Genomic DNA, 15,023 nt, shown 5'->3' on the forward strand with positions numbered 1-15,023 from the left:
AAAAAAAAGAAAAGAAAAATCACCTGGCAAATATATCAGTCTATGTATGTTTATTCTAAGTAGTTGTAAACCAAAAGATTATATAATTTTACAAAAACTCTAAATAAGGCCGGGCGGTGGTGGCGCACGCCTTTAATCCCAGCACTTGGGAGGCAGAGGCAGGCAGATCTCTGTGAGTTCGAGACCAGCCTGGTCTACAAGAGCTAGTTCCAGGACAGGAACCAAAGCCACAGAGAAACCCTGTCTCGAAAAACCAAAAAAAAAAAAAAAAAACTCTAAATAAATTATTACTTACTTTATTAGCCTGGATGAGATGAAAATCTTTTCCATAGGCCTTAAGTCCTTGTTCAAAATTTCTACACTCTTCCTCTGTCCACACAGATAATTCCTCTGACAAAATGAGGGGATAAAAGCAAACTATTAAATATACAATAAAGAAATTGAAATAAAAAAATGTAACTTCTGGCAAAAAAAATTAACTTGCCCTTGAGTGCTAATGTTGGTCATTGCAAAAGATAGTGATAAAAATTCCCAATTTAATAAAAATTGGTCCTTAACTCTCTAATCTCAAATTTGGGCCACTTATTGCTTCTTTGTTGTGGAGACAAGGTCTTGCTATAGTTCCAGCCAGGCTTCCAACTTGTAATGCTTCTACTATGAGCCACTTCTCAGCTCTCCTCAGTTCTCGGTCCAAGCCTTCAGCTTGCTAAGTTCTTTCTTACTTTGGATTCTGCATGAAAGTATGTTCTGCTCCTACCTCATCCTCTTTCCTCGTTTACTCATCAGCAAAAATATTTTGTTTTCCAAAGCTTCCCCTCAAATTCTCACCTTAATTAGATTATATCCAGCTATAATAGGCCTTAACAATATCCTCTAATTCTCCTCTGAAGATAAGCAACTATTTTTCAGCCTCCCCACCAGACTCCCAAGACCATGATGATTGAGATTCATGTGGATAGGTGCCCAGAGCTAAAGAGCCCTCAGACTGATGCCAAGTAAACAAATGACTCATCACTGTCCTACCTATAGATACACATAGTACTTTCAGTGCAGTGGAGGAGCCAAATTTAGAGTATATCAGGAAAAACTTGGGTTTCAACTACAGCTTTATTGTTTATGAATTACACCTGCCTCAGCCACATTATAGTGTTTTGTGTACGGGTTATGTACACCAAAGCACAACTTTATAGAACTGGTTTTTCCCTTCTACCCTTACATGGTTTCCAGCTATCAAACTTAGGTTGTTTTCAGTTTTAGTGACAACCACTTTGCCCACTGAGCCACCTCACCAGCACAGTCTCACAATTTTAAAGTTAGGCAGTTTAAGTGTTATTTTACATAGCTCGTAGGACTATTATAAAGCTCAAAGAAGAAAATCTTTAAATATGAGCTTTATAATCTCATTCCCCGTAACAATTTGAGTGACATTTATGCGCTGTAATATCTACTTAAAGACTACAATTATTAAGCTGAAGACATATTTAGGTAAACAGCTTAAATTTAAAATTTCAGCCAAGTCATGAAACCAAAGTTTAGCATATGCTTACCTCGAGCTGCTTTGACATTAAATCTCAATCTTCTCAAGGCTTCTTCTGTATCAAAACTGCATTTAACCAATTCATATAAAGCCTAAAAAAGAAAAGGTTTCTATGTAAGACTCACAGACTACCAACAGTTTAGCCTGATGCTCGTTTATAAGAGCACATTTTTCTGAATCATCTGTTTATTTCTATGCTTTCTGGTCCAATTTTAGTGAAAGCAACATACAGAGCACCAAGGAAAAAAAGATGAGTTCAATCCTAATCTTCTATGCCTCTCACTATGTACAACATAGGTTGTGTAACCTGGTGACCAGAGTATTCCAGCAACAGATATCAAGCTCATAAAATATCATTTTGTTAAAGTTGTAATTCTTTGTAGCCTTCTGAGATTCCCAATATAATTTTAAACAAATTGAGAAAGAAAAACAGTGACAAACAAGGTTCTAAAAAACCTTCTATGCTGTTATAGAAGGTTCAAAGTAGGTATTAGCCTGACCATATACACAACGGAATTATCTGTAATGAAGCTGCCAACTTCATCAAAAACAAAAAGCACTACGAAAAGTATACATAAATTTCTGTTTACTGGGGCAGAAACCACACCAGTGACGTAAGCTGATCAACAGGAGGCCTTGTGCTGATTCCAATTTACAGAAAAGGAGTTCAGGTAGACAGAGCACCCACACTGAGCAATGAAGGACTGTCATTTATGAGGAAAACCCAAGTAATTTTTCCTGACTACTGTACCTGTTCATTGTCTTTTATGTGAGATCCTTCAGGAATTGCTTCTACACCTTTCTCATCACCTGTTCTTCTAGATGCATCCTTAAGAAATACAATCACTTTATCTTCTGGTAAATATTCTGGGTCCCATAGAAGCTGATCATCGTTTTCATATACTAAAGTCATAAACAAAACATTAATCAAAACTGCCAAAAAAGACATTATTTGTACAGAGATGTAACAGTAAACAATAACTCCAGTGTTTTTAAACTACACTTGTTTTCTTCTGTGTGCTGTGCATGTGCTGCATCACACACGTGGCGGTCAGAAGACCACTTACAGGAGTCAGATCTTCTTTCTTATTTACTTTCTTGAGATAGGGTTTCTCTGCATAGCCCTGGTTATCCTGGAACTTGCTCTGTACGCCACTGGCTTCAAACTCAAGAGATTCACCTGCCTCCAGAGAGCTGGGATTGAGGGTGTGTGCAGCTACCACCACCTGCTGGGAGTCAGTTTTTAACATGTAAACACCAGGGATCAAACTAAGGTCATCAGGCTTGGACCTCTGTTTTTTTGTCTTATGCGTTTTTTCTTATGTGTCTGCACATGTGCTATAATCATTTTCACAAAAAGTTTCAACATAATTTCCAATGTAATAATAGTCTAAATCCCACCAAAATTTTTTAAAAAAGGAATATAACCTTAAGACAGTGCCTTATGAGAGTTCAAATGACTCTGAAACCCCATAAAACTAAGAAGCAACAGCCTCAAAGAGCCAGAAATGTGACAGTTCAGGAGGCACGACAAGTGCTTCCAAGAGAGATTTCCAAACCTGGTAAGATCCCAAGGTGATCAGGGTTGAGAAGAGGTCTGCAGGGTCTACTAACAAGGACATGAGGATGTAAGGACGGAAGCCGAGGCTGGGAAGGTTAGTGGAAAGTGAAATAAAGCAAAAGCTTTTGAGAAGTTTGGATGGAAGGTGGAAAGGTATGACAGGAGGCAGTGAGGAAATCCAGTTGAACAAGGTTTGTAAGGCCTCAAAAGACTTAAACTTCAATAGAAAGGAAATTACTTGATGACTTTCAAAATTCCTTGTACTGAGAAAAGGAGTAGCAGCTACTTAATCTCCTGTCTATTAGGCAATGCATCAACTGTCTTCACATAAATTACTTTCTTCCTCCGTCCATACACATGCATTTTAAAAACTTCCTACCTTTTCCTGGTTCTCACAATATATACTCTTCTCTGAAACAGATCTCAAAGGACAATATGTAGAAAAATATCCTTTTGTCATTCTTTATTCTGTTAGCATAATAAACACTCAAACTGAAATGTCGATGCCCTTGCTAAGTGAATTTGGACATAGTACTAATTTCTGTTCCCTGCTCAGCCTCTTCTGTGAAGGGAACCAAATCTTCACTCTTAAGTTTTAAAGGTGTCTCAGAGGAAATGAAGGGGTGGGTGTCTGAATCCCAGCGTTCTCCATACCTCATTTAAACCTATGGGATAGCACAAATTACCCACAAGACATTTCTGGAATCACTGATAATATTCTGCAAATCCTCAAACTGGGTAGAGGACCATCATCACCAGGTGGCACCAAATGACAAAGTCAGTCTCCTTTAAGGATGAACATAGTTTTAATTCTGTCAGGGACCTCAAAATAACACTGCAGTTTAGACAATTATAGTATAGTCAGTAACGAGCACAGAAGTCTCTCTGACACTGCATAGACAACATGCACACAAATGTAAATTAGCAGGAGTTCAGAGAGCAGTTCACTAGTGTATGAGCAAAGGGTGGAGGAGGAAAGCGTATGGCATCTTATCAAAGACAGACTCAGCAGTTATTAAACGAGACCCCAGATTGCTACTTCACCCTAGACGAATCTGATGAGGTTGGTTAGCGGGCCATACTTAACTAGGCAATCACACTGCAAAAGACTTAGAAAAATTCAGAGGAACCAAATCAAATGTGTTATATAAGCAATAAAAACCACCAAAACCATCTTGCATACTCTATTATACATAGTTGGCAAGGACTATATTAAAGAATTAGGAGACGGCTATATATTCTGATTTGAGGAAAAAACAAATATTTGACACAAGACGCTGAGAGCTAGTTATAATGCCACAAACCTCTACAATCTATAAAAATAGTTCCTAATGAATAAATGTATACTTATACATTGCCAATTTTATTCCATTTTTAATGTCCAAGAAAGAATGTGATGGAATTAGTATATCTTAGCTATGAAAAGTTATGACATCAGCAGTGTCAAACAACACTGGAGCTCACCACAGACACTGACATATTTTCAAAACATCACATTCACATAGCTTTCTAACACACAGCTAAGTGAACTGCTACAGGGTGAGCATTCCTAATCAGAAAATCAAGTGTTCTGGATAAAGGCTATTCAACCTGTCCTAAAGGCAGACTACATCTGCTCACTTCCCCATTTTCGTCACATCGGAAATAAAACCAGGTGCTGTAGCAGTATGCCTATAATCTTAGGCATTAGGAAAACAAACAGCAGGGCTGCCTGAACTCAGGAGTTTAGAGTATCTGGAACAGTAAGACTCTGCCTAAAAAAACAAACAAAACAACAACAACAAAACCCAAAGCAGCCCTTTGTACTAGTGAACACTAACTCGGGGGTGAGGGGGAGCTCAAACCCTGTAGCATGAATAATAAAAACCCAGAGACAGATTTTGGAGTTCAAGCTGAAGAAGTAAAGTAGCCAAGCCACTAGAGTTACCTCTACCAAAGGTCAGACAAAAGGGAGATTCTGCAATGTTCTCCACTCCACACTCCACTGAGTTCCCATCTCTTCCCCTTTATACTCTCAACTCCGCCCAGCCACATTGCTCCTGTCTCCAACTCTCTGGTGCTGGGATTAAAGACTGTGATTCCAAGTGCTGGGACCACCTTTGTGTGAGCTGTTTCTTTTAGACAGATTCAATCTTGTACAACCCAGGGTGGCCTTGAACTCTTCCTCTGTCTCCTCCTGAGTCCTAAGATTAAATGTGTGTGCTACCATTCTCTGGCCTGTATGGCTTATTAGTAGGGCTACTTTGCCCTCTGGTCTTCAGACAAGCTTTACTTATTAAACACAAATAATACACCACTACAAAAGCCAAGTTGGGCTACAGAGTGCAAGACCCAATCTCAAAGCAAACTCTAAAAACAAAAAAATAAATGTTCTGTGACCTTTTAACAAAGGATGCTTTTTATTTGGCCAACACCTGTTCAGAAACAGCCTTTTGCTGGACCCTGGGCTCAGCTGGCAGAGTACTTTCCTAGTATGATGAAGCCCTGGGCTGGATCCTCAATAGTGCATAAAACAAGGGAATGGAGGCACAGACCTATAATCACTTCTATAGAGTATGGTATGCAAATTACATCTCATTAAAGCTGTGTATTGATAACTACTTACTGAAAACCAAAGCCAAAATTCTCATATGGTCTGAAGGAGACAAACACTAATGCCACTAACAAATAAATTATGAGCCAAGACAAAGATAAATTTCCACCTATCTCTCTGAAAAGTGATATTTTTCTGGCCAGGCATGTGACTCAAGCTGAGTCAATAGGGGCCTTATTCCAAAACTTGCTGGAGCTCCAAAAGACAATTAGGTCTTCATTTCTTCTTGTTCTCTAGTTACAGGACTGTGTGAAGTTTAAGACGAGAGCTTCCAGTAGTCATTTTAGGGAGGACCAATCACTGTGCTGCTTTTACAGTGACCAGCTCTGACGGATGTGCTTCTTTTAATAGGGTTATTTAGTAGGTTGCAGTGTCCTTACCATATCTTATATGTTAATTAACAGGCCAGGGCTAGTGAATGGCTCAGAGGGTAAAAGTGCCTGCTGCACAAGCCTGAGAACACGGGTTTAGATCCCAGCACCCTGTGTGAAATCCAGAGTAGCAATGAGCATCTGTAATCCAGGCACTAGGAGGAATAGAAAGATGCCCCCTGGCCAGCCAGTCTAGCCAAACAGACCCTGTGTCTCAAGGTGAAAAGCCAACAGGGGAAGGAGCTCAAAAATGACCTCTGGCCTCCACATGAGCACAAACAGGTGAGTGTACCTAGACATGAACATACACCACCGCTCCAAAATCAGTCCATCACATCAAAAGCTCAGGTATGTAACATTACTATAACTCACCTTTTTCATTTTCTTTGTATCTACAAACGCCAACTGGAATCTCAGCTTGAAACATGGAGCCCACCATGATTTCCTATTTTAAACATAACAAAAAGATCTAGTGATACACATTTTATGTTCATGTCTAGCTTCACTATCTTCTTGGGTACACTCACTCTGCTCTCTGTCATAAAACCAATTACCTACCTCATGGCAGAATTGTGAGGATGAATGAGTTAATAATAGCTAGGAGCTTACATAGGACTGGATGGAAAATATTAATAATAATGGATGAGATGTAATGTAAACAATATATACAAGATCTGAAAAAAATTAGTAACAAAGAGTTTTGATCAGCTAGTTAAAATAATTTAAAAAAAAATCCTAAAAACCAGAAAATCAACTTTTGGTGTTTTTAGAGTATCTACACTTATGATTCTTTGCAATGGCAGCATTAGCATCACTAGGGAAACTGTTAGAAATTGAAGTCTTTAGGTTCCAACTTATACTTACTGAGTGGAAACTCTAGTGACAGAGCTCAGTGCTTAGCAAAGGCAATCCTAACTCACACTGAAGTTTGAGAAACAAAGCTTTAAGAAAAGGGGGAAAAACATAAAAGGTCTATAAAAAGTGTGGCAGGAACTAAGTGGACCCCTTCCAAACCACGTCTTTTTTCTTGAGGTTAGTGCCTGACTTTCTTTAATAAAAAATAAAAAAAAAAAAAAACCCTTCCCCCAAAAGGCATGAAACTGTCTCTTGAGAAAGGCAACTGGAGATCACCACTGAGGTTTCACATGAAATGGGGACCATCACAGATGGATCTGATATCTTCAAGTGAAAACATGGACATTAAAGGTATAAACATGTAGCCAAGCAGTGTGGCAAACCCCTTTAATCCAAGCTCTCAGAAGGCAGATGCAGGAGGATCCCTCTGAGTTCAAGGCCAGTGTGGTCTACAGAGTGAGTTCCAGGGACCACACAGAGAAACCCTGTCTCGAAAAAACAAAAACAAACACCCCCCCGCCCCCAAAGGTAGGAACATGCTACAGAAATGACGGGGTTTGAAAGCTTCCTCTCTACTGCTAGTAACTTCTTTGTTTTATGTTATTGCTTCATGGACATGCTCAATCCAATAAAGCCACTGTTCCACCACCAGGAAAAACCAGACTTTCTCATGGTCAGTTTTCAAAAAGACCATCACAACTTCTTCCGCACTGTTCAGCATTTTTTTAATGGTGTCCACTACAGAATACCTCTGCTGCCAATCCCTATGCATCTTTTCACTTTATTCACTCACCTCTCACCTTCATCCCAGAATGGATAATGACTCCCTACAGATTCATACATGCATTCCCCCTTAATCATCTACACTCACACTCTGGCACCTGTCCAGATGGGAAAGCATTACATACAATAGGGAAGAGGGTAAAGAAGGTAATGGCTCAATCTCTGATGACTCATTCCTGTAGTGAAATTTCATTTGTATTTTTAAAAAATAGCACTTATCTGAAGGTCAGAAAAGCAAAAAAGCCAGTCACTGGCTCTTACCCCTACCTCAGTCCAAAACAGCGATCCTGTTTCCAGGAATCTCAGAATGAGACTGACTGAGAGCTGTCTCCTCTTACTTTATAGTCCTCTCTAGTGCTGGAATTAAAGGGGTGTGCCAACTGGTATCTAAGGCAAACTAGTGTGGCTACTGGGATTAAAGGTGTGTATCAGCACCGCCTGGCCTGTAAGGCTGACAAAAGCGGCTGTTTTACTCTCTGATCTTCAGGAAAACTTTATTTATCAAAACACAAATGAAATATCACATCATATTCTAGTTCCTCCTTCTATAAGGAAACAACAATCTCCTGAAGGTAGTCAAAGTTGATCTTTGTGCTTCTATGTTCCAACAGGAACAAATATACATGCAGGCAAAACACCCATATGCATGAAATAATGAAAACAAACCCAGGAAAAGAAGACGAAGAAAAAAAAACTCAGAGGGTGTTATTTTTTAACGAGGAAAGACCAGATAATCATCTTTCATTAAGGAAAACATCCTCCTACAGAAATGATTTGCTTTAACACAGTGTGCACTATGATTTTTTAAGAGGTTCAACTCCTATGCAATAGCATAAAATTAAACCCTATAAAATTTAACTGTGTGGTTAAATAAATAATGCTATGTAACGTTATAAGGAAAGAGAACCTAATGTTGCAATGTTGCAAGTTTATCTTAAAACTAACTGTTATGTTTGTAGAGCAGCCCAACCTAGACCATCAACATTTATTACTTTAGGACTAGAAGATTAGAAATTTGGATTTCTAACATTAGTTTGAATATCAATACACTCAGTAAAGTCCCATTCTACCCACACTATCATTTTATGAAAAGATAAATGTATTTGTTAGTTGGATATATTAATAAAGAGCATGAACAAATATTTACAAAATGCGTAACCATCACAGAAAAGGCTAAAACACTGACTTTTTCAATACAAATGATTCATTACAAAATATTTTTTTGCTTTTAGAATATTACTGTAAGTTTTGAAAAAATACCTTTTTCCAGTCTTCTGATGGAATATAATCTTCATCTTCTTCAGATTCTTCTTCTATTTCACTATCTACAATACATAAAAGAATGATACTATAAAATGGACTTATCCATATCTGTACATCGTATTTTTATACATACCATCAAATATTTAGATATGCCAAAAGGTCTGCTGATTTAGCATATTTTTCATATTAAAATGAAATAATGAACACTATATTTAAAACAAGACAATAACGACAAAAAAAATTCCCCAAATAAAAGAAAAACTAAATCTCCTGGTCAACTTTCTTCTCAGGAAATGATTTTCTAAGGACACGACAACTTCAGGATTAGTGTCAATATCATCTTTCCTAATGTCTAGTTACAAAGTAAGTTACACGATAGCAAGTTTTCACATAATAGACAAGGATTCAGACAAAGCAATGCTGTCCAAAGAGTTTTTCTTATAAAACTGGGAAATTTGGAGCAAAACTGTAGGGGAAGAATTAGCAGGCTGGGTACATTTTGAAAACCTTTATTCTCCCCAATTTCTACTTTGTTCACACAAGGCAAGCTGCTGCTTGGTTATGTTCATTCAAATGAGGATGACTTACAGGGCTAGGGAGACTGCTTGCCTGACATGCACTAAGCACTGTGTCCAACCCCTAGCATTGCATGAGGAGAGGAATAGTGGCACAAGCTTATAATCCCAGCATTTGGGGGTTGGAGACATTAAGATTAGAAATTCAAGGTCATCCTCAGCTATATAAGGAGTCTACCAGAGTTTGATTCTCAGAAACCACAGTAATTTGGAAGGAGAAAGTTGATCCTTGTTCTCTAACCTCCACATGACATCCCTCCACAATGGAAACTGTGTTCACACCCCAAGAATTGACCACCGTTTTTCCACCCAGGAGTGACAAGATTAGAGAAGACGACACTACAAACATACAGCTATGTACTGCCTGATGCCGTCTTTGGTCAACAGACTCAATTCATCTATGATGGTGGTCCTGCCATCTCGAGGTGCTGTGTCCACATTAGTCACACAACCAAGAAACTTGATAACCTATTTCTCAGAATATATCCCTGTTGCTGAGTGACACATGAGTATACATCAAGGATGGTTCAGAATCACACAAAAACTTCTAAGACTACACAAGATAAAAGGAACACACCCATGTTCAGGCTGTGTATAAAGCAGTCAATGCTGTGATACATGCATTAAGAACAGGGCCTTCATTTTGATACTCTAGTAACTCCTAACAAAATCCATTTGCCTTTGAAAGCAATTTCAGAATAAGTGAATTAAAGTATCAATAAAACCATATTAGAATTTTAGGTATTATAGAAGTAAACATTACACTTTAACTATACCAATGATAATACATACTTGTATCAAAATATTTACATCGACGTGGGCGAATTATTTCCTGAGCATCTTGGGAAGTAGCAGACTGTGAGGGATCATCATTGGAAGACTGAGTTTCATCCTCCTGACCCGATGAATCCTTTGTATTCTCCTCCTATAAAATAAGAAATGTACTTACAATATGAACAATGCTATTGTAGGCCAATAGTCAAATTGTGTTTTAACGGTAAATATAAGATCATAATATACCCACCAAACACAATGTGATTTCCTGGGTTAGCACTTGGAACTAGGGTGAAACCTTAGAACATCACTTAGAGTTTAGCTAAGGGTACTTACTTAGCAGTGCGACTTTTGGTAAAGGCATTGAGTTATACTGGGTGCAAAATTAAGAAAGCAGTGTGGTCCTCTTGTATCTAAAATAATTTTAAAAAATGAATACAGAACTGCCAAACAATCTATTTTTTCAAGTTTGTACAATTTAGAAAAAGCTAAAAGAAATCTAGAATGACATAGAGCAGAATTATCTCACTGGAGTGAATTACAAGGGATTTTCAATTTTCATATCACACATTTCCATATTTTTATTTTTGAAATTTAATCTTACTGTACAATTTATATTTAGAGCTTAGTACTTACTATTTGTGGTTTCACAAATACAACAGGGATTTTGGACCAAAAACGTTCCACAAATAAGATAAAAAAAACAATGAGTGAACACTAACTTACTTTATTTTCCCCACTACAGCCACTGTTGTCATCATTATCAGCATCTTCATCATCTTCACCTTCCTCCTCTTCTTCCTCTTCCTCCTCCTCTTCTTCAGGTAAGCGAACAGTGCTGTCGTAACCATAGAGGCTAAGAAGCTCGTGGATTGGCATGTCGCCTTCCTGAGTACACCAAAAGAAGTCAGGAAATCAATGATTTCATATTTTCATGTTTTAATCCACAAATCTGTAAACTGACACTTCTTTTTTCTTTGGAGCATTGTGTGGTTTTGTGTCTAATATGTTTAGCATTTTCAAACTATGAGAACTGAAAGGTTAATCTTTTATTCCTATAAACTGACCAACTTTAACTTGTTCATATATTTAATAGTCTGAAATCAATCACAATTTTTGCAATAATTCAGTCTACATACCACAGTTAGCCTTTATATATGAATTATTACAAAGAGTACCCTAAATAATTTGAGGCAAAGAGAATTAGAAAACAATAAATAAAAAAATGAACAAAAAAAAGGGAGAATAATTAGAAAACAGCATGTCATCTAATTCAAAAAACCCAGAAAGGGAGATTAAATTCCCTACTCAGAAAATGCATACTGCAGGAACAACAGCAATTACATAACGAATGATACTAGATTACAAAGTCATCTATATTTTTCTAAAGTAATCTTCAATTTACATATAAAATAACATCTGCATTGATTGTCTATGGAACTATTGCATTAATAATCCCATCACATAGATGAGGAACGTGGGCACAGACTTTAAAGAATTTTCTTTTTCAAAATTACACAAGTTACACTACAATAAAATCAGATTTTCATCATCTGAATCTAAAGGCCAATGATTTTATTAGTGTATAAGGCTTTAGCCAAACCTTCTTCAGTTCCTCCAAAAGACATATCCACTATGAATAAAATGAAGAAATAGCCTTACTTGGGAAAATAAAACCATTTTCTGCAGAAGGCAACCACTAATCAAGTGATATCAAGCATCGGAAATAATGAAATTCTAATTATAAAAAAATCAAAGTTTAACCCAATTTATCTCAACATATTATACATACAAACATAAGTATACATACATGTTCTGAGAAAACATACATGTCAATTCAGAATCTACAAAAATGGTGCTCTTTAAATAGAACAATGTATTTTATTGTTTTCCATCATTATGTGCTATACTGATGAACAGAAGTCTAACTCACATATCAAACATATTTTTGCATATACAATGGAATGTGTAAGTTGATAACACAAAGTTTATCTCCCCTCTCTCAGAATCTATGTGGGTAGCTCACAATGCCTATAACTCCAGTTACAGGGGATGTGACACCTCTGCCTTTCTTGGGCACCTGCACCCACAGGCACACACCCAACAGACACACACATGCATGCACATATAACTTTTTTTTTAAAGAAAAAAAAAATCAAGTAATTAATAATCTATAAATACCAAATAGGAAGAAAATGACATTTGATACTTGTACTACACATTGTAAATCAACTTGTGACCCTACTTTAGAAGACAGTTCAGTTCTGAAGTAATCTGTAGACTCTATAGTTTGACAAACAATGGCCATATCCAGCAAGGCATCACCATGTTAGCTGAGACACTTAACTGACAGCCATGCTGTGTTATTTTTAAAGTATAACCAAAACCATACTTGAGGTATTGAAAGAATTGGTCCACGAAAATCTGAAGTGTACCAAGGACACTGAAATTTAAGACTAAGAGTCAGTACTCAAAAAGAACAGAACTTCAATACCAAGACCCAGAAACATTAAGGATAGAAAAAGGGCTATTTCTACACACAGTAGCCTCCCCACAGCATCTCCTGGTGGTCAAGCATCTGAGCTGAGTGCTTTTGATTTCATGTTCTCTAAGAGTGAGAGTATTCAGAAACACACAATCTCCTCACATCTTTAACAATATCAGATGGCGATATCTGCTTTTATTTTCGTATTAAGGAAGCAAAGCAGAGACACGGCACGTGCTGTTTTAAAACCTTTGACTCCTGGACCTTCTAATTCCAGGTCATGTAATTTTCCTTAAACCCAATGGACATGCCAAATAAGTAGTAGGTTCAGCAACTGAAGTTAATGAGTAAGGGCCACTAAAGTTATGAGTCAAAATGGGAAAAAAAAAAAAAAACCCTAACATGGTAGTTTGAAACTATTATTCTTATCAGCTGTAAGAATTCATAAACAGCTAGCTTCATTTTTAGTTCATTTTTTGGATGAGTGTTAAGTGGCAATTTAATAGAGTTCATTTAAATGGCTATACTCTATTTTGAAATCATTTTCTGACTAGACCACAGTACTTGGTGCACTCTACAACATATTGAACAACAGTCCTGACTGTTGATCTGTTCTATTTATTAGATCAGCTTGAAGAATAGGATGCTGGTCTTACCCTAGTCTGTCTCTGGCCTAATGTCTTAGATGAGGGATCTCTAGTCTCTATTGTTTTTTGGGTTTTTTTTTTGTTGTTGTTGTTGTTGTTCTTGTTTTTTTGAGGTAGGGTTTCTCTGTGTAGCCCTGGCTGTCCTGGAATTCACTCTGTAGACTAGGCTGGCCTCAAACTCAGATCCACCTGCCTCTGTTTCCTGAGTGCTGGGATTCAAGGTGTGTGCCACCACGGCCAGGCTTCTAATCTGCAATTTTAAAAAAAAATTTCAAATAAATGTTCTTACATTAGTAGAGACAATCTCAAAGGACATTAATTTCACGGGTGTATGATAAGGTATTAGCAAATCAGCCTTTCCAATGGGAGAAAATAAAGCTTAAACACTGTTTTAAAAATCTTTCACTAACATGACAAGAAGCTCAGCTAGCTTACAGAAGGATAGATGACATTAACTGTATAAAAAGGAATTTCACTTGGAAAAAAACAGAGTGGTTAAAACATGGACTGTTTTTCCTCATGTAACAAAGATAAGAAGTGCAAGTCACTTCATAAAATATTATTTCTCAAAAATCTATTAACACTTCCAATACCAGAAAGGGCAGAGACAATACAAAGTGGCCTCCTCAATACCTCACAACAGAATCCACTAGAAGAACCAGTTATAAAACTAGCACACAGAGACAGCCAGCCACTGAAGTCAAATGATAAATGGTTAAGAAAAAAAAGCAGACATGCTTTCCATAGTAAGAGAAGACTTCTCCCCCCACCAATATTTCAAAAAGATGTAAGTTATGAAACGATCAGTAACAGATTAATCACAGACATAGTGGGCGTTCTGTTTTTTGTTTTTACTAAATTTCTTAAATGACTATCTCTGATATCTTGTATGCACGTGAGGGGGGGGCGGCATTCCTAACAACGGATTGGTAGACATCATCTGTGTGTGAGGGCGGGGATGAGAGTGATGTGTGGTGCATGCAGAACCCAGAGGCCAGAAGCCTTTGGGTGGTCCTACTCCATCACGATATTATTGTACTAGGGTCTATCAGTCACCCATGTCAGAGAACATGACATTATCATGGTCTATGTTCTACCAGGTATTACCAGGTATTAAGGGACCTCCTTCAACTTATTCCTGACACTCCAGCTAAGCAGTGGCTGTGTTTTTACATGGGTGCAAGGATACGAACTACGATCCTTATGCTTACACAGTAAGTGCACCCCTAACACTGTACTATCCCTCAGGCCAATGACATTTTTAGAAAGACCAAGAAGTTTACAGATTTGCTAGGTCTCTGGGTCTAAGTTAACAGGGAACAGGAGTATCTGGCCATAGGTAATGCTCTCATCCCCTTACCTCACAAGAACAAAACTGAGAATGCTCAAAGTGCTGTCTACAATTTCCTTGGTCTGCAACTGGAATACCTCATTAGTACCAGGCAGACATGGATAAAAACATTCAGCTTCCTGTAGCATAATAATAATAAAATTATTAATAATAAAAACCCAGAGTCAGATAATCAAGTTCATACCGAAAACCAGAAAAGCAAAGCAGTGAAGTCGCCAGAGAAGCCTC

General features: G+C 37.6%; 1 protein-coding gene across 15 annotated transcripts in view; it reads right to left on the bottom strand.

Annotated features, from left to right (window-relative positions):
* Nucleotides 1-15,023, bottom strand: part of Mier1 (MIER1 transcriptional regulator) — a 52,343-nt gene that overhangs the window by 12,233 nt on the left and 25,087 nt on the right. For 14 of the 15 annotated variants that reach the window (XM_057785104.1, XM_057785103.1, XM_057785108.1 and 11 more), the window contains 7 exons: nucleotides 11,039-11,200; nucleotides 10,331-10,463; nucleotides 8,961-9,025; nucleotides 6,435-6,507; nucleotides 2,289-2,440; nucleotides 1,548-1,629; nucleotides 296-390 (listed from right to left, as the gene is read on the bottom strand). In XM_057785104.1, coding sequence (XP_057641087.1) covers nucleotides 296-390; nucleotides 1,548-1,629; nucleotides 2,289-2,440; nucleotides 6,435-6,507; nucleotides 8,961-9,025; nucleotides 10,331-10,463; nucleotides 11,039-11,200 — 762 coding nt within the window. Of the gene's footprint in view, nucleotides 1-295; nucleotides 391-1,547; nucleotides 1,630-2,288; nucleotides 2,441-6,434; nucleotides 6,508-8,960; nucleotides 9,026-10,330; nucleotides 10,464-11,038; nucleotides 11,201-13,453; nucleotides 13,516-15,023 lie in introns of those variants that run through there. The other variant, XM_057785115.1, reaches the window with a different exon arrangement.

Source organism: Chionomys nivalis, chromosome 11 (genome assembly GCF_950005125.1).
Source record: "Chionomys nivalis chromosome 11, mChiNiv1.1, whole genome shotgun sequence".
NCBI lineage: Eukaryota > Metazoa > Chordata > Mammalia > Rodentia > Cricetidae > Chionomys > Chionomys nivalis.